At 38.2% G+C, this 20,623-nt stretch overlaps 1 protein-coding gene across 4 annotated transcripts in view; it reads left to right on the top strand.

Moving 5' to 3' along the window:
- Window positions 1-20,623, top strand: part of KIAA0319L (KIAA0319 like) — a 108,608-nt gene that overhangs the window by 55,383 nt on the left and 32,602 nt on the right. For all 4 annotated transcript variants that reach the window (XM_060089470.1, XM_060089469.1, XM_060089471.1 and 1 more), the window contains 3 exons: window positions 12,263-12,506; window positions 15,386-15,487; window positions 18,749-18,846. In XM_060089470.1, the coding sequence (XP_059945453.1) occupies window positions 12,263-12,506; window positions 15,386-15,487; window positions 18,749-18,846 (444 nt within the window). The remainder of the gene's footprint in view (window positions 1-12,262; window positions 12,507-15,385; window positions 15,488-18,748; window positions 18,847-20,623) is intronic.

Raw genomic sequence — 20,623 nt, 5'->3', positions numbered from 1 at the left:
TCTGTTTTGTCTGATATTAATATAGCCAGTCAGGCTTTCTTTGGTTAGTATTAGCAAGATATATCTTTTCCCATCCTTTTACCTTTAACCTATTTGTGTCTTTATATTTAAGGTGGCTTTCTTATAGGCTTCGTAGAGCTGGGTGTTGCTTTTTATCCAATCTGACAATCTCTGTCAATTACTTGGATTGTTTAAGCCATTTAATGTGATTATTGATGTGGTGGGATTCAAATCTACCTACTTAGTATTAGTTTTCTGTTTGTCCCATGTGTTCTTTGTTCATTTATCCCTATTTTTATGCTTTTCTTTGAATTAATTATTTTTCATTCCATTTTACCTCTTTTTATTGACTTATTAGTTGTGATAGTTAAAAAATGACCCCCTGGGCTTCCCTGGTGGCTCAGTGGTTAAGAATCCGCCTGCCAATGCAGGGGACACGGGTTCAAGCCCTGGTTCGGGAAGATCCCACATGCCACGGAGCAACTAAGCTCGTGCACCACAACTACTGAGCCTGTACTCTAGAGCCCGCGAGCCACAGCTACTGAGCCCACGCACCACAACTACTGAAGCCCATGCGCCTAGAGCCCATGCTCCGTAACAAGAGAAGCTACCGCAATGAGAAGCCCGCGCACCAAAATGAAGGGTAGCCCCTGCTCGCCACAACTAGAGAAAGCCTGTGTGCAGCAACACGAAGACCCAACACAGCCTAATTAATTAATTAATTAATTAACAAAACAAAAAAATGACCCGTTGCCCCTCACCCCAAGGATGTCACTTTCCTAATCCCAGGAACCTTTGAATATGTCACATTACATGGCAAAGAGGTATTAGGGTTGCAGATAGAATTAAGGTTTTCAAACAGCTGACTCTGAAATAGGGAGATTATCATATTTTCTGAGTAGGCCCATTTTAGTCACAAGGGTCCTTCTTCTAAAAGTAGAAGAGGAAGATGTGTGGAGGACACAGAGAAATGTAACATTACTTGCTTTGAAGATGGAGGAAAGGGACCTTGAGCCAAGGGGAGTGCCTGGCCTCTGGAAACTGGAAAAGGCTAGGAAATGGATTCTGTCCTAAAGCCTCCAAAAAGGAGCACATCCCTGCCAACCACCTGGTATAGCCCAGTGAGATCTGTATTTGTTGGGTTTCTCGCTTATAGAGCTCTAAGATGATAAATTTGTGTGGTTTAAGCTGCTAACGTGTGGTAATTTTTTACAGCAACAACAAAGAAATTAATACATAGTTATAATTCTTTATGTCGGGTTACTGGTTGCTGTGAAGTTTGTAGCATGCATCTTTAGCTTATTAAGGACTAACTTCAACTGATATTTTACTAGCTCATGTATAGTATAAAAACCCTACAACAGTATGCTTCCATTCTCCCTTCCTGGCATTTGTGCTATTGTCGTCATACATTTTACTTCTATATATGTTATAGCCTCCACAGTGTATTGTTACTTTTTTTGCTTTAAACAGTCAATTATCTTTTAAAGAGATTTAAAATAAGAAAAATATACACCTAGTTAGTTACTATTACCAGTGCTCTTTATTGCTTTGTATAGATTCAGGTTTCCACCTGGTATCATTTTTCTACGTCTTGAAGGACTTCCTTTATCATTTCAAGTAGTGTAGGTTTGTGGCGATAAATTCTTTCAACTTTTGTATGTCTGAAAATTCAGTATTTCACTTTAGTCTTTGAAAAATATTTTCACTATATAAGTAAATCTAAGTTGGCAGGGATTTTGTTTTTTTGTGGGTTTTTTTTTTGTTTTCTGTTTTTTGGGGTTTTTTTTTTTTTACTTTCAGTACTGTAAAGATATTATATTATAGCAATCTCTTCTTGCTTGCGTTTATTGAGAAATCTGTTGTAATTTTTACATTTGTTCCTCTATGTATAATGTGTCTTTTTTCTCTTGCTCCTTGTTAAGATTTTCTCTTTATCACTGTTTTAAGAAATTTGATTATATTACTACTTGTAATTTTCTTTATGTTTCTTATACTTGGAACTTGTTGAACTTCTTAAATCTGGGTTCAAATGTGGGTTTATAGTTTTTATCATATGTGGAAATTATTTCTTCAAATATTTTTCTGTGCTTCCTTCCTTTTTAAAAAATTTTTATTTATTTATTAATTTATTTTTGGCTGCGTTGGGTCTTTGTTGTTGCGCGTGGGTTTCATCTAGTTGCGGCGAGCGGAGGCTACTCTTTGTTGCAATGCGCGGGGTTCTCGACGTGGTGGCTTCTCTTCTTGTGGAGCACAGGCTCTAGGTGCGTGGACTTCAGTAGTTGTGGCACGCGGGCTCGGTAGTTGTGGCTCATGGGCTCTAGAGCGCAGGCTCAGTAGTTGTGGTGCATGGGCTTAGTTGCTCCACAGCATGTGGGATCTTCTTGGACCAGGGATTGAACCCGTGTCCCCTTCACTGGCAGGTGGATTCTTAACCACTGCACCACCAGGGAAGTCCCTGTGCTTCCTTCCTTTGAGAACTCAATTAGAAGCATTTTGGCCCCTTGAATTTGTTCTATAATTTGCTATGTTCTGTTCATTTCTTTTCAGTCTTTTTTTTCTCTGTGTGTTTTGTTTTGAATAGTTTCTGTTGATATGTCTTTGAGTTTTCTTTGCATTGTCTACTTTGCCATTAAATCTCTTACAGTGTATTTTTCACCTTAGACACTGTAATATCTCCAGAAGCTTTATTTGGGTCTTTTAAAAATATATCTTCCATATCTCTACTTAATATATGCAGTTTCCTAAAGCTTTTTGAACATATGGAATCCAATCATAATAATGATTTTAATATCCTTGTAGAAACGTGGGATTCACCTTAGATTTTTTTCCTGAAGCCCAGGATACATTTCAGCTTCATAAATATTAGATTCTTAATATTTTAAAATCCATCCCACAGGGGGAATTTCCAGTAATAGTGGAGAGTAAAGCATTTCTCTTGAACCTTCCCACAGATAATAAGAAGCTAGAGGAGAGTTTACTCTTGAAAATCAGTAACTGGAAATGATAAGAATTGTGAGTTTGCAGCTTTTTAAAATTTTTGCCTGAGGGCATTCATCAACCCCCATAACAGAGGAAAGTGGCAGTGGAAAACCTCAGTTTTACTTTCTTATGGTGGCAAAGAACAGAGTTCAGGGTAGAAAAATTACCTGGAAACATAAGGGGAGGAGCTCTTGAAAGTTAAAAAGAAAAACAACAACACAGAAGAAGGTGAAACCCATAACCTGACTATAAACCCCACTAAAATCCCCTGGCTGAAACTCTAAACTACACCTACATGGAGAAATTCCAGAGGGCCTGGTGAAAAAGCATACAGAGATCAGAGAGGCAGAGTCCTGTCTTTGAAAGACAGAACCTAAACCAGGTGAGCTCTGTGAGTTTGCTGCTTTTTTTTAACTGAATTCATTACCCAACCATGTGTAACTCAGGTGGCAGAAATCTGATGTCTTATTTACTTGAGGTATCAGAGGACAGACTCTAAGACTGAAAAATTAGGGAGTAATCTCAGTCAGAACAGGCCCTGAATGTGAGTATAATCTATGGCCAAATTCTTGGCCAATCACCAGATTCACAAGAAAACCTACAGGGGACCAGGCTGAAAAAGTAGCTGCAAGAATTACAAAGAGGGGCTTCCCTGGTGGTGCAGTGGTTGAGAGTCCGCCTGCCAATGCAGGGGACACGGGTTCGTGCCCCGGTCCAGGAAGATCCCACATGCCGCGGAGTGGCTGGGCCTGTGAGCCATGGCCGCTGAGCCCGTGCGTCCGGAGCCTGTGCTCCGCAACGGGAGAGGCCACAGCAGTGAGAGGCCCGCGTACTGCAAAAAAAAAATAATAGTAATAAAGAATTACAGAGAGATATCAGTTGCTGCACATTGCAAGGGAAGCAACTCTACAGATTAAATCCAGGTGAGCTACTTGCCTGCTAGGAAAAATACAGTGGCATTGGGGTAAAGGTAGACTAAACCAGTGAAACAGAATAGACTCCAGAGAAAGATGCACACAAATATGGCCAGTTGATGTGTCCAGGCAATTCAGTGGGAAAAGATAATCTTTTCAATAAATGGTGCTGGAACAATTGGATAGTGATATGGAAAAACATGAACCTTGACCCTTACCTCATACAATACAGAAAAACTAGCTCAAAATGGATTGTAGGCCTAAATTTAAGAGCTAAAACTATAAAACTTGTAGAAGAAAACAGGAACACATTTTTGTGATCTTGTCAATAAATACATAAATAAGTCACTAACATTTTGAACCATAAAAGTAAGAACTGATAAATTGGAACTCATCAAAATTACAAGCTTTTGCTGTTTAAAAGACACCATTAAGAAAAATGAAAAGGGAAGCAACAGACTGGGAAAATGTATTTCCAAATTAAATACCTAACAAAGGACTTGTTTCTAGAATATACAAAGAGCTCTTGTAACTCAGTTAGAAAACTAATAATGAAACAAAGGATTTCAACAGATAGTCTACCAAAGAAGTTATACAGGTGTCCAGTAATTACATGAAAAGGTGCTCAACATCATTCACCATTAGAAAAATGCAAATTAAAATGGCTAAAATTAAAAGACTTATAACAAATTCTGGCAAGGTTATAGAACAACTGGAATGCTCATACTGGTGGTGGGACTATATAATGGCACAACTTTGGAAAATTGTTTGGCAGTTTTTTAAAAAGTTAAAGGTACATCTTCCATATGACCAAGCATTCTACTTACAGATATTTAACCAAGAGAAATGAAAGGATATGTTCATACAAAGACTTGTAGAGGAATATCTATAGCAGCTCAATTTGTCATAGCCAAAAGCTGGAATCACCTCAAATGTCCATCATTGCTGAACAAATAAATATATTTGTATATTCAAATATATTGTATATTTGTATATTTTATTTGTATAAATATATTTGTATATTATTCACTTGTAGCATTCAGTAGAATGTTACTCAGCAATTGTAAGGAAAGAACTGTTGGTACACACCGCAACAGATTAATAGCAAAATAATTTTGCTGACTGAAAGAAGTCAGACCAACAAAAAAAGTATGTACTGTGTGATTCCACTTATATAAAATTCTAGAAAATGCAAACTAATCTATAGTGACAAGAAACAGAGCAGTGGTTGTTTGGAGGTGAGAGTGGGGAGGAAAAGTGACTACAAAGGAGCATGAGGAATCTTTGGGAGTGATGGATATGTTCATTGTTTTGATTGTGGTGATGGTTTCATAAGTGTACACATATGTCAAGTTTTATCAAATTGTATACTTTAAATATGTTCAGTTTACAATGTCAATTATATCTTAATAAAGTTGTAAAAAAATGGACAAAGATTTGAATAAACTTCAAAGAAAATATATGTCTGGCCAATAAACATATGAGAAAATTTTCAACCTCATTAGTCATCAGGAAAGTACAAGTTAAATCTCAGTGAGATACCATGAGAATGACAAAAAAAGAAAAAAGGAAAAAGATCAAGAATACTCAGTATTGGTGAACTTGTGGCACAACTGGAGCTCTCATACATTGCTTGTGGAAATACAAAATGGTACAGCTTCTTTGGACAATAGTTAACCGATTCTTATAAGGTTAAACATATATGTAATTAGCAATAAATATTTCTAAGAATTTACCCAAGATAAATTAAAATATGTTTACAGAAACATTTTGTATTCTCACATTTATAGCAGCTTTATTTATAAGAGCTGAGAACTGAAAACAACTTAAATCTCCATCAGTAGATGAATGGATAAAGAAATTTTGGTATACCTCTATAATGGTATACTACTCGGTAATAACAAGGAGTGAACTATTGATATACTGATATAAATCTTAAAAATGTTATGTTGAGTGAAAGCAGCCCGAAACAAAAATAGTTTGTTTATGATTCCTTTTATATGAAGTACAGAAAAAGCCCAAATTAACTAATGGTGACAGAAAACAAATCAGTGGTTGTCTGAGCCTGGGGCTGGAGGCAGGAATTTACTGCAAAGGGGCATGAACCAACTGTTTTTTTTAATATAGTTGACATACAGTATTATGTGAGTTTCGGGTGTATTACATAGTGATTTGACATTTGCATACTTTATGAAACGATATGTCTAGTGACAGGCTATCCCCATACAAAGTTATTACAATAGTATTGATCATATTCCTTATGCTTTATATTACATCCCCGTGGCTTATTTATTTTATAACTGGAGGTTTGTACCTCTTGATCCCTTTCACCCTTTTCACCCCCACCCCTCAACCCACTTCCCTCTGGCAACCATGTTTGTTCTCTGTATCTGTGATTCTTTGTTTTGTTTGTTATCTGTTTGTTTTTTAGATTCCAGATATAAATGAGGTCATATGATACTTACCTTTCTCTGTCTGACTTATTTCACTTAGTATAATACCCTCTAGATGTATCCATGTTATCACAAATGGCAAGATGTCATTTTTTATGGCCGAGTAATATTTCATTGTATATATAATACCACTTCTTCATTCATTCATTCATCTATCAATGGACACTTAGGTTGCTTTCATAACTTGGCTATTGTAAGGAATGCTGCTGTGAACATTGGTGTGCATATGTCTTTTCAAATTATTGGGGTTTTTTAAATATCTTTATTGGAATATAATTGCTTTACAATGTTGTGTTAGTTGCTGCTGTATAACAAAGTGAATCAGCTATATGTGTATATATATTCCCATATCTCCTCCCTCTTGCATCTCCCTCCCACCCTCCCTATCCCACCCTTCTAGGTGGACACAAAGCACGGAGCTGATCTCTCTGTGCTATGAGGCTGCTTCCCACTAGCTATCTGTTTTACATTTGGTAGTGTATATATGTCCATGCCATTCTCTCACTTCATCCCAGCTTACCCTTTCCCCTCCCCATGTCCTCAAGTCCATTCTCTACGTCTGCATCTTTATTCCTGTTCTGCACGTAGGTTCTTCAGAACCTTTTTTTTTTTTCAGATTCTATATGTATGTGTTAGCATTCAGTATTGTTTTTCTCTTTCTGACTTACTTCACTCTGTATGACAGTCTCTAGGTCCATCCACCTCACTACAAATAACTCAATTTCGTTTCTTTTTATGGCTGAGTAATATTCCATTGTATATATGTGCCACATCTTCTTTATCCATTCATCTGTCGATGGATACTTAGGTTGCTTCCATTTCCTGGCTATTGTAAATAGAGCTGCAATGAACATTGTGGTACATGACTCTTTTTGAAATATGGTTTTCTCAGGGTATATGCCCAGTAGTGGGATTGCTGGGTTGTATGGTAGTTCTATTTTTAGTTTTTTAAGGAACCTCCGTACTGTTCTCCATAGTGGCTGTATCAATTTACATTCCCACCAACAGTGCAAGAGGGTACCCTTTTCTCCACACCCTCTCCAGGATTTATTGTTTGTAGAGTTTTTATTGATGGCCATTCTGACCGGTGTGAGTTGATACCTCATTTTAGTTTTGATCTGCATTTCTCTAATGATTAGTGATGTTGAGCATCCTTTCATGTGTTTGTTGGCACAAATTAGTGTTTTATTTTCTTTGGGTAAATACACAGAAATGAAATGGCTGGATTATATGGCAGTTCTATTTTCAATTTTTTGAGGAACCTCCATACTGGTTTTCATAGTGGCTGTACCAATTTACAGTTCCATCCACAGTGCACAAAGATTCTCTTTTCTCCACATCTTCACCAACACCTGCTATTTGTTGTCTTTTTGATGATAGCCATTCTGACAGTTGTGAGGGGGTATCTCATTGCAGTTTGATTTGCATTTCTCTGATAATTAGTGATGTTGAGCCTCTTTTCATGTGTCTGTTGGCCATCTGTATGTCTTTTTTGGAAAAAATGTCTATTCATGTTCTCTGTACTTTTTTTTTTTTTTTTTTTTTTTTTTTTTTGCGGTACACGGGCCTCTCACTGTTGAGGCCTCTCCCGTTGTGGAGCACAGGCTCCGGACGCACAGGCTCAACGGCCATGGCTCACAGGCCCAGCCACTCCGCGGCACGTGGGATCCTCCCGGGCCGGGGCACGAACCCGTGTCTCCTGCATCAGCAGACAGACTCTCAACCACCGCGCCACCAGGGAAGCCCTGCACATTTCTTAATTGGATTTTTTTTCTATATTGAGTTGTATGAGTTCTTTGTATATTTTGGGTATTAAACCCCTTATCAGATATATCATTTGCAAATATTTTCTTTCATTCAGTAGGCTGCCTTTTCATTTTGTTGATGGTTTCCTTTACTGTGCAAAACCTTTTTAGTTTGATGTCGTCCTATTTGTTTATTTTTGCTTTTGTTTCCCTTGCCTGAGGAGACATATCCAAATAAAATCAATATTAATATTATGTTAAGACCAATGTCAATATATACACTACCATGTGTAAAATAGATAGCTAGTGGAACCTGCTGTATAGCACAGGGAGCTCAGCTCGGTGCTCTGTGGTGACCTAGATGAGTGGGATGGCAGGGTGGGAGGGAAGTCCAAGAGGGAGGAGATATATATATATATACACATAGCTGATTCACCTTGCTGTACAGCAGAAACTTACACAACATTGTAAACCAACTATACCCCAATTAAAAAAAAAAAAGTCTGGGTCAGATAGCTGACCACCTGTGTTTTCTTCAGGGAGTTTTATGGTTTCAGGTATTACATTTAAGTCTTTAATCCATTTTGAGTTTAATTTTATATGTGGTGTGATTAAGTAGTCAAGTTTCATTCTTTTGTGTTTAGCTGTCCAGTTCTCCCAACACCATTTTTGAAAAGGCTGTCTTTTCCCCATTGTATATTCTTGCCTCCTTTGTTGTAGATTAATTGATCATATAAGCATGGGCTTATTTCTGGGCTCTGTATTCTGTTCTGTTGATCTGTGTATCTGTTTTTGCACCAGTACCGTATTGTTTTGATTATTGTAGCTTTGTAGTATAGTTTTAAGTCAGGGAGGATGATACCTCCAGCTTTGTTCTACTTTCTCAAGATTGCTTTGGCTATCCAGGGTCTTTGTGTTTCTGTACAAATACTAGAATTATTTGTTCTAGTTCTGTGAAAAATGAATGTTTTTTGTTTTGTTCTGTTTTTGATAAGGATTGCCTTGAATCTGTAGATTGTTCTGGGTAGTATGGTTATTTTAACAGTATTAATTCTTCCAGTCCATGAGCATGGGATATCTTTACATTTGTTTGTCATCTTCAGTTTCTTTCATCAATGTCTTTTTTTTTTTTTTTTTTGCGGTACACGGGCCTCTCGCTGTTGTGGCCTCTCCCGTTGCGGAGCACAGGCTCTGGACGCGCAGGCTCAGCAGCCATGGCTCATGGGCCCAGCCGCTCCGCGGCACGTGGGATCCTCCCAGACCGGGACATGAACCGCATCCCCTGCATCGGCAGGCGGACTCTCAACCACTGCGCCACCAGGGAAGCCCCAATGTCTTTTTTTTATCCTCATAATATTTATTTGTGTATTTATATATTATTGAGGTATAGTTGATGTACAGTATTGTGTAAATTTCAGGTGATTCACAATTTTTAAAGGTTATACTCCATTTATAATTATTATAAAATATTGGCTATATTCCCTGTGTTGTACAATATATCCTTGTAGCTTATTTATTTTATACATAGAATTTTGAACCTCTTTATCCCTTACCCCTATCTTGCTCCTCCCCCATTCCCCCTCCCCACTGGTAACCACTAGTTTGTTCTCTATATCTATGAGACTTTATTTTTTGTTATATTCACTAGTTTGTTTTATTTTTTAGATTTCACATAAACTTATAAGTGATGTCATACAATATTTGCCTTTCTCTGTCTGACTTATTTCACTTAGCATAATACCCTCCAAGTCTATCCATGTTGTTGCAGATGGCAAAATTTCATTCTTTTTTATGGCTGAGTAGTATTCCATTGTATATATATACCGCATCTTCTTTATCTGTTCATCTGTTGATGGACACTTAGGTTGCTTCCATGTCTTGGCCATTGTAAATAATGCTGCGTTGAACATTTCGAATTTGTTTTTGTTTTTACGGATATATACCCAGGAGTGGAATTGCTGGGTATGGAAATTCTATTTTTAGTTCTTTGAGAAACCTCCATACTGTTTTATACAGTGGTGGCCCCAGTTTACCTTCCCACCAACAGTGTACGAGGGCCCCCTTTTCTCTTTCATCAGTGTCTTACAGTTTTCAGAGTATAAGTCTTTTACTTCTTTGGTTAGATTTATTCCTAGGTATTACATTATTTTTGATGCAATTGTAAATGAGATTGTTTCCTTAATTTATCTTTCTGATAGATCATTATGAGTGTATAGAAATGCACCAGATATCTCTATATTAATTTTGCATCCTGCAACTTTATTGAATTCATTTATTCTAATAGTTTTTTGGTAGCGTCTTTAGGATTTTCTATGTATAGTGTCATATCATCTGCAAACAATGACAGTTTTACTTTTTCTTTTCCAGTTTGGATTCCTTTGATTTCCTTTTGTTGTCAGATTGCTGTGGGTAGGACTTCCAGTGCTATGTTGAATAAAAGTAGTGTGAGTGGGCACCCTTGTCTTTTGTTGAGTATGATGCTGGCTGTGGGTTTGTTATATATGGCCTTTATTATGTTGAGATATGTTCTGTCTATAGCCAGTTTTAGAGAGTTTTTATCATAAATGGATGTTGAATTTTTGTCAGAAGCTTTTTCTGCATCTATTGAGATGATCATATGATTTTTATTCTTCAATTTGTTAATGTGGTATATCACATTGATTGATTTGTGGATATTGAATCATCTTTGCATTGCTGGGATAAATCCCAGTTGCTCATGGTGTATGATCCTTTTCATGTAATGTTGAATTTGGTACTCTAGTATTTTGTTGAGAATTTTTTGCATCTATGTTCATCAGTGATATTGGTCTGTAATTTTCTTTTTTTGTGTGGTGGCTTTGTCTGTTTTTGGTATCAGGGTGACACTGGCCTTCTAGAATGAGTTCACAGGTGTTCCTTTCTCTTCAATTTTTGGGAATATTTTGAGAAGGATACGTGTTACTTCTTCTTTAAATGTTTTGTAGAATTCACCTGTGAACTGTCTGGTCCTGGACTTTTGTTCACTGGGAGTTTTTTAAATTACTGATTTAATAATTTAATAATTTCATTACTGGAAATTAGTCTGTGGCATGAACCAATTTTTGTGGCTGATAGAAATGTTCTGTCTCTTGATTGTGGTTACATGGGTGTATACACTTGTCAAAACTCATTGACCTATACACTTTAAATGTGTGCAGTTTATTTTGTGTATTATACTTCCATTAGTTGATTTTAAAAAATCCATACAACCACCCTGTTTAACCATTCATCATTTCTCATTTGGATGAATGCAGTAACCTCCTAAGGGGTATTCCTGCTGTTGTCTTACTTCTTCAAACCCATACACTGTGCAGCAACCTGAATGATTCATTTAAAACAAAAAGCTGACCTACCTTGTCACTTCCCTGTATATAACCCTTTAATTGTCATCATCACCTGGCTTCTTAAAGTAGCATCTAATGTCTTCTTTAGTCTGACCCCTCACTGTCTTCCCAGCTCATCTTCTGTTACTCCCTGCCTCTTACTTTGCTTATGACTCTCATTTCCCAACACTAGCCATGTTAATCTCATTTCTTGTGCTTATATTCATCTCTCCCCTCAGCCTCTTCCCTAGTTTACCCTTTAAAATGCATCTCAGGACTCTGCACCTCCAGAAGGTCTTTATTTATTTATTTAAACCATCCTTCTTCACATGCTTCCTCTCTTCAAGAAAGAGAAGTACTCTGATTATGTTTCTTTGGTTCAGTCATAGCTCTTATAGGTATATTTACCATTTTGGCTTATTATGTTTCTAGTCCTTTCTTCCCCACTAGATTGTGTGCTTGAGCACAGTGATTATGTTTTAATTATATTTTGGATCCACAGGCCTGTTTTATAATAGTTGCTTAATACATATTTGTAGAAAGATTGAATATAAATATTAAGTAAGAAAAGAAAATAAAAGTATACATAGTGTAATTATTACTACTTTGTTTTAAGCAAAACTCTTCGCATAGAAAAAAAATACTGGGAAGATTTATATCAACATTTTAACACCATTTTGGGTGATAAGATTAGTTTCTTTAATATTTTTGACAGTTTTGCATTTTTCAAAAGAAAAAAATTAACATGCAGTTATTTCATGAGACATGACCTAAAAAACTGGCCGTATAACTTTTGCCTATTCAAATGAATTTTTGCATTTCTCTAGGTCCACAACACAGATACAATTTCTAATCCCTTAACCACAGATCTGACTGCGAAGATTCCTGGTTGGTCAAATGTATCAGTTCAACCTGAGGCATCAGAGGACCCGGGTGCTACTCCTAGCATTCAGCAAGTAAAGCCCCCTGGGAAAATCCCGATTGCTACCCCTCTGCCAGTGGCTCCTTCCTACAGTTATGCCACCCCTACCCCCCAGGCCTCTTTCCAGAGCACCTCAGCACCATACCCAGGTGAGGCCCTTTTCTTCTGTCCTTGGAGATAGGATTTTGATCAAAGTGTTCCCTTTTTGGGGAAAGAAAGGAGGGAGGCATGACTTTGAAATACTGTAGGTTAAAAAAATAATAATCCTGTTAATGTCCCTGTAATCATAGGACTTGGTCTCTCAATCCTTTTTTCAATAAGCTCCAGCCTATGGGTATTTTGAGGCTCTTTCCAGAGCCAAATTCCACTGTACCTAGATTCAATTAAGTAATGTTCAAGGAGCCAAGCAAGCAGAGGCCACTGGGAAGAAAGTCGGAACTGTACAACTGTTTGCCTTCTGAATGGGTGATTGTGGGTCAGATATTTGTGTCTGTGATTTCGATAGCATCTTTATTTTTATTTTTTAAATATTTATTTATTTATTTATTTAGGCCATGCCATGCGGCTTATGGGATCTTAGTTCCTTGGCCAGGGATCAAACTGGGACCACAGCAATGAAAACACTGAGTCCTAACCACTGGACTGCCAGGGAATTCTGCATCTTTATTATTTTTATTATTATTATTTTTGCATCTTTATTTTTAAAGCAACTCATAGGCAGGAGATTTATACAGAGTGTTGCCTTAACAACGAGTCTGCTTCATAGTTCCGTTCTAAGGTATTAGGAGGAAATGCTTAATCAAGGGAACTAAGTTGATCTTTATCCCCTGAAAAAGTCAACAGGGTGAAGCAAAGCCAGTGAAAATTAATTTTTGCCAATTTTTAATTTCCTAAGGTTTCCTTCAGTGGTAATATAACATAAAATTTTAGTGTTTCAGTCCTGAGGCACTAAAGTAATTTTTGTATTCAGGCAGAATGGTTGTAATTTTTGGTGTAATTGTGAAAGTTTTGGGCTGAGCTGTATTTTTTTTTAATATAAATTTATTTATTTATTTTTGGCTGCATTGGGTCTTTGTTGCTGCATGCGGGCTTTCTCTAGTTGTGGTGAGTGGGGGCTACTCTTCATTGTGGTGCGCGGGCTTCTCATTGCAATGGCTTCTCGTTGCAGAGCACAGGCTCTAGGCACACAGATTTCAGTAGTTGTGGCATGCAGGCTCAGTTGTTGTGGCTCACAGGCTCTAGAGCTCAGGCTCAGTAGTTGTGGTGCATGGGCTTAGTTGCTCTGCGGCATGTGGGATCTTCCCGGACCAGGGCTCGAACCCGTGTCCCCTGCATTGGCAGGCGGATTCTTAACCATTGCGCCACCAGGGAAGCCCTGCGCTGTATTTTTGACCATTATACTTTTTCTAAGTAGAGTGATTTCCTTCTTTCTTTCTTTTCTTTTTTCTTTTTTTTTGAAAGTTACTGCAGCAATTCTTATTCCACCTCCTGGAGTGTCTAAATGCTGAAGCTTCCATAGTGGATGGTTTCATTTCTCCCCAAGTGCAGTGTTCCCAAGCAGACAGATAAATCTCAAATTTCATATTTGTCTAAGAAACCCTTTTCACCTTCCAGTCTTGGAATATGGGTGAACCAACCAGTTGTTTGCTTTAAGCTCTCTAGTTCCTAGGTCTCATACCAAGTGAACAATTATTGTTAGAGAAATAAGATTTATATAATCAGTGGTTCTCAACAGCCTGTAAACATTTTTCGTTGTTACAACCGTGGAGGAGGGGTGCTACTGACATCTAGTGGGTAGAGACTAGGGATACTACTAAACATCTTACAGTGCACAGGACAGTCTCCCCCCATCCCAACCCCAACATGCACAAAGAATTGGTCCAAAATGTTGTGGTCCAGAGAATTGGTCCAAAGAATTGGTCGTGCCATAGTTGAGAAGCTTTGACATGTATGGAATAGCTGGTGAAAAGCAGAAATATAGTATCTAGCTATTAGCTGATATGGATGTTCCAAAAATGCTAAAGTAGTTCAAGAAGTAGATAAGTTCGAACTGAAATGGTCTGGGAAGATTTTTTGGAGAGAAGCCTGGCTTTTAGGCTAGAAACAAAGTACTGTATTTATAATAAAGTAAGCACACACCCCAATTGAAGAAAAAAGCTTTAGCAAAGTCCCCAGGAGTAGACTTCTGTGGAGCACAAGAGGGAAGATGAGTATAACTAGAGGCAGAATCGGGTGGAAGGGTGAGATGATGTGATCAGATGATGATGGATCCCTGATGCCAGGTTAGGAATTTGGACTGAAACATGGTGTGGGAGTGGGGGTCTTAAGTAGGAGAGTATCATGGTGGGTGAGTATTTTAGAAAAATTCATGGTGATGGGTGTTTTAGGGAGACAAAACGGATTAGAATGGGGAGAGCTAGCAGAGGGAAGACCAGTTAAGATTCTTGGAATTATCTAAGTCTATGGCTGTATCAGTTGAAATGGAAAGAAAATTAAGGCTGGCCTTGCGGCCAACACTTGCCTTTTTCTCTAGGAACTTTATATATGTATTTTATTAGAAAGTTATGTATCAGCATGATGATCCTTGAAACAGAGTTGAACTCTGTTTATTGAATTCTGTGGAAAGTACTATATAAAGAGGGCTTAGGGAAAGACCATAGTTAAAATACAGTGGAGAAAAACTCAGAGAGAAAGGAAGAAAGTGGAATAATATGGTGTCATGATAACCATGAGTTTTAAGATGGAGGCAGTCAGCAGTATTAGATACCACAGGGGTGAAGGATGAGGGTTGAGAAACAGCTATTAGATTTGCTAAGAAGCACTTTGTTGATGACCTCTAAGGATCCTTTTCGGTGGAAAAGTGGGGGCACAGTCACGTTGCAGGGGATTAGAGAGTGGGTAAATAATGAGGAAATGAAGGCAGTAGCTGAATATTGTTTATAGAAGAAATTTGGCCACAAAAGGAAGGAGAGAAATGAGATAGTCTGGATCTAATTTCTTATCTCTTGTGTATTTTCTTCATTTCCAGTTATAAAGGAACTGGTGGTATCTGCTGGAAACAGTGTCCAGATTACCTTGCCTAAGAATGAAGTTCAGTTAAATGCATATGTCCTCCAAGAGCCAGATGCAGGTAAAACATCCACTTATATTTGTGTAATGTTTTAATTCATAATGGAATCTACATACATTTACTCTCTGTAAAAGTCCTATGAGAATAAGATAATAGCTTGAACATGCACAAATATTTATGTGATATGAGAGGCAATATAATGTTTGAGATCATGGGCTTTGATGTCAAGGCTGGGTTCAAATCTGAGCTCAGCCAGTCATTAGCTGAATGATTTTAAGCAAATTATTTAACTTCTCTAAGTTTCCATTTCTTTCTCAGTAAAATGAGGATAATAATTCCTACTTCATAAGGTTACTTTAAGGGCAAAATGAAATGGTATAACGTACCTATATACCTCAGTGCCTAGCACATAGCTGATGCTCATTAAATGTAGATTTTATTATGCCCATTTAAAACTGAGACTCAGGTTAACCTGTTTATTTTGGCCAAACAGCTAGTAAGTAGCAGATATAGAACTTGTAGAGAAGTTATTCAAGACTACTACTAATATAGATTTGTCATGTAAAAAAAAAAGACAAGCCCAATGTAATATACAATATTCAAATTTATAAAATATATAAATTAGGGGATGATTAATTTATTACTTAAGAAAACTTTTGTAATATGTGCATCCCTTTAACCTTTGAAGTACATGTTAATATACCAAAGTTTGACTTATAAACACGTATTCTCTTAAGATTATCTGTGACATGAAGTGAAGCATATGTTGATGGAAAATGATTGCATTGGCTTTGTGTTAACTCTCATTATAAGGTTAGTCAAGTAGCTCATTGTAAGGCTAGTTAAGCAAAATGCCTTACTGTATTCAGGATGGGGTCCTTCCATTTTAGGTACACATGTTTCCAATACAATATCCCTACTTTCTGGGCCTAGTACCAAATAGTGTATTTATGCAAAAACTACTTTTCCAGAACCTAAATGCCCTCTCTGTCCTTTTTTTTTTTTTTTTTTTAAAGAAGATGTTGGGGGTAGGAGTTAATTAATTAATTAATTAATTTTTGCTGTGTTGTGTCTTCGTTTCTGTGAGAGGGCTTTCTCTAGTTGTGGCAAGCGGGGGCCACTCTTCATCGCGGTGCGCGGGCCTCTCTTGTTGCAGAGCATAGGCTCCAGACACACAGGCTCAGTAGTTGTGGCTCACGGGCCCAGCTGCTCCGCGGCATGTAGGATCCTCCCAGACCAGGGCTCTAACCTGTGTCCCCTGCATTAGCAGGCAGATTCTCAACCACTGCACCACCAGGGAAGCCCCCTCTCTGTTCTTTATTTCTGCCCTCACATTGCGTTTTCCTTATCAGTTCATTCCACCTTCCTATAGAGAAACATATTCCTTTCCTCTTCTGGTGATAAGTTAAGGTGAATGGATTTGGTGGCCTTTGAAGATTCAGGTAAAGAAAGAACTGCTTTGAGCTGCAGTTACTTCCACTCTTCTGTGAAAGATATCCTGGCTGTACTGTATTTTCTTTTCTAAGCCCTATTTGCATATACATTTCTGTGAGTTGATATCACCTTGTATATCAGTATTCCAAAACACATCAGTTCAAAAACAGATTCTTTCAACTCTCTGCTCCCCAGTTTGTTCAGTATTAATCAGATACATGAGATGGATGGTTTCAAACTTTCAAAGGTTGGGGACGATGAGACAGGACCAGCTCTGCCTGTTCTTCATTCCTCTCATCTCCTATGGCAGCCCCTGCAGCACCTCTCAGGATCCCTCTAGGGTTCAGAGGCATGGCTTGAAAACCGCTGCCCTAAATCATTAAAACGAGCATTCTGTCTAACAGACCTATACTCAGTTGTTCCTACCCTTGGGCAAATTCCTGTCTGCAAGGCATAATTCGTCCCCTGAGCTTTCCTGTTCTAAGAGTATTGTCATTTGTTGAAATTTGTGTTGCTAGCCTTAGATGTTATAAAATTGTCAATTCCCAAGCTAGTGTGAGTCTGTTTTCTGTGCGGGGAAAAAAAATTTCTAACTACAGTTCAAGAAATGTCATCTTGGGACTTCGCTGGCGGTCCAGTGGTTAAGACTTTGCCTCCCAGTGCAGGGGGTGTGGGTTCGATCCCTGGTCGGGGAGGTAAGATCCCACATGCCTTGCAGCCAAAAAACTAAAAAACATAAAACAGAAGCAATATTGTAACAAATTCAATAAAGACTTAAAAAAAAAAAAAAAAGAAAGAAATGTCATCTCTTAGCACCAGTCCTACTTCTACTTCTTCTTTCCTGCTCCTCATGTAACCTAACTTCTACAGATACATTTATGAGAGCTGCCTGGGGCTGACAACTGGCCAAAACAAAGCTAGTGTTCTCTGGAGGAAGGAAGAGTAATAGATCTTGTATCTCAGGCTTATAAAGTAAAATCTAGTCTTAAGACTGTTTGGAATTAAGTTCTGTGCGTTAGCATTAACTTTTGAACTCATGAAGTAAGAAAAAGGTGACCATTCTCTGTAAGCATTTGAGACTTCTTTTTTTTCCCCCTTTTATTTTTCCCTTTTTGGGTAGTAAATTAAATGAAACCTTCCTACCAAATGCCCCCCCTTCCTAGCCATAAATGCATCTTGTTTCAAAAAATATTTAAGACAGCTTTAACCGGGGAGGGATTCCATTTAGATAACAGGATTCTATCCTCACCCTACCCATTCATACAGTCTGAGCTACAAATGAGGACCATTTAATGCTTCATTTGATCTTAATTAATTTCACTGGGGCCTGTTTTAAATGGGCCATCCCCTACCACCTTCTGCAGTGTGTTATTTATTAGCTCAGCAGGAATGAAGTAGCTCTTTTAACTCACCAGGGTGTGATGACCTCAGTGAGACGAGCATTGTTAGCACTCTTTAAAAAGGTATTTTTGAACCATGTTATTTAGAAGTCATTGCTGTTCTTTGTTGCAAAAGAAGTTTTGCAAGAAAATGGCCTTTATTCCCAGTGAGTTCATCCATAGTGGTTTGTAGGGCATGTATTTTCACTGGGATGCCATACCATGAGCAACCTGGTATTTTAGGGGAGGATTGGCCCAAAGCAGCGTGGGTATGGGGCAGGAATGAGCACTGCTGGGAGAGAGTGGAAGAAGCCCTAACTATAGTTGAGTCAGCAGAATCCACCTTTTCTTTCAACAGAATGTTTGGTTTCCCTTTGGCTTTGGGGTGAAATCTTGAAAACTAAGGTCTTGTCAAGATTTAGAAAAATTTTGTTATTCACAGGCTGTGTGGTTGCCCTCTTTGTGTGTAGGTGTGTGTTTTCATGATTTTTTAACTGCCCTTCTATAGGAGAAACCTACACCTACGACTGGCAGCTGATTACTCATCCTAAAGACTACAGTGGAGAAATGGAAGGGAAACATTCCCAGATCCTCAAACTATCCAAGGTGAATTTGCCTCCTGTCATTTGCAGGGATGGGGTAGAGGTGTTGACCATTTTCTAACATGTATAATATAGAATTTTCTGTCCACACTTAACTTAGGAACAGCCTTTCAGAAGCGAATCCTCCAAAAGTCTGGCTGGCTGACATCCAGTATTTGTTAGTGTATGATTCTCAAATTTTCATTTATGGTGAGAATATTGTATAAGCATAGTGGTGATGGCTGAAAATACACACTAAACAGCTTTTAAGGGTAACATAAGGATTTTAGAATTTGGGAGATAAGCTAGGTTATTTGTGGCCACATGACTGTGTAAATTGGCTCAGTCTTTTTTTGGGATTCAGTGTAGTTATTAAGAGCCATAAAAATGTTCATATTCTTTAGCCAAGCAATTGCTTTTTCCTTCCTTCCTTCTTTCTTTCTTTCTTCCTTCCTCCCTTCCTCCCTTCCTTCCTTCCTACCTTCCTTCCATCTTTCCTTCCTTTCTTTCCTCTCTTTCTTTCAACAACTGTTCGTTGTACACTAGTTATGTGGCAGGTATTGGGGATTTACTAGTGAATTAATCGTAATATTAACATTTTAGGAAAATACAGTCTAGTACGTGCTACTGACCAGAAGCAGGTAATTATAACAGGAGTATACTAGGTCAGTGCATGGGGTATTGAAGCCCTGGGGAGTTAGAGTAGATTTCTTAGAGTTGGCTAGTTGGGTCATGAAAGGTGACTGGCTTACTGGGTAAAGGGTGGAGTGGTAATACCCCAAGCAGAGGAAGCAGTATGTCCACTGGGCCAAATAATAGAGAGAAATGTGGGAAAAAGGGAATTTTACGTGGTTCATCCTGACTGGACCCCATGGTATGAGAGGAACAGTGGCACAAGTAAGTTGGAGAGATGCAGGTGCCAGATTGCACAGAGCCTTGTGCGTGCCAGAGTGAGGCCTTTGACTCTTATCCAGAGGGAATATGGCGCCTTTGAAAGGTTTTAAGCAGGAGAATGACATGTTCAGATTTTCAGTTTAGAAGGATCACCCTGACTGCAGATTGGAGGAGATAAGACTCAAACTAGGGAGACCAGGGAGGAATCTATTGAAAAATGTAGGTGTGAGGTGATAATAGTCTGAGTGGAAAAAAACTGAATAAATAAAATAAAACTTAAAAGCCACCCATTGAGCTCTTACCATGTGCCAGAAACAGTGCTAATTATTTTATGCAGTTATTTAATCTTCCTAACAACCCCAAGATGTAAATATTAGTATTTGTTTTACAAATGACGAAACTAAAAATTAGAAAAACAAAGTGGTTTGGCCAAAGTGCACAAAGCTATTAAATGGTACATTTGAACTGGAACTTTCCATCTCTAAACCCATGCTCTTAAGAACTGTGCTATGATGAATGGTTAAAAACTAAGGTGATGACAGTGTGAATGGAGAGAAGTGGGTGGATTTGAGAAATACTATGGAGGTCAACTTGGTGATCAATTAATTGGGTGGAGGTGTTGAGGAAGAGAAGTCCAGGATAATTTTAGCCTTTTGGCTTAGACACTTCATTGGATGTTGGTATATTTGAGGTGATATTCACTGAAATGAGGAACATAGAAAGAGGAGCAGGTTTGGAAGAGGTTTGCAGATGATTAATTCATGTTGGGACAGAGTGAGGTTGAGGTACCTGTGAAACATTTGAGTGGAGGGACCAGTAAGTAGTTGGGGGTAAGGGGCTAGAGATCAGGATGCAAGTCCGGGCTGGAGAGATAAATTTGTACACCAGCATCAAATAGTTGACAACTG

The sequence above is a fragment of the Mesoplodon densirostris genome, chromosome 2, assembly GCF_025265405.1.
Source record: "Mesoplodon densirostris isolate mMesDen1 chromosome 2, mMesDen1 primary haplotype, whole genome shotgun sequence".
Taxonomy (NCBI): domain Eukaryota; kingdom Metazoa; phylum Chordata; class Mammalia; order Artiodactyla; family Ziphiidae; genus Mesoplodon; species Mesoplodon densirostris.
Note: the sequence above shows the minus strand (reverse complement) of the source record. Positions and strands in the feature narration are given on the sequence as shown.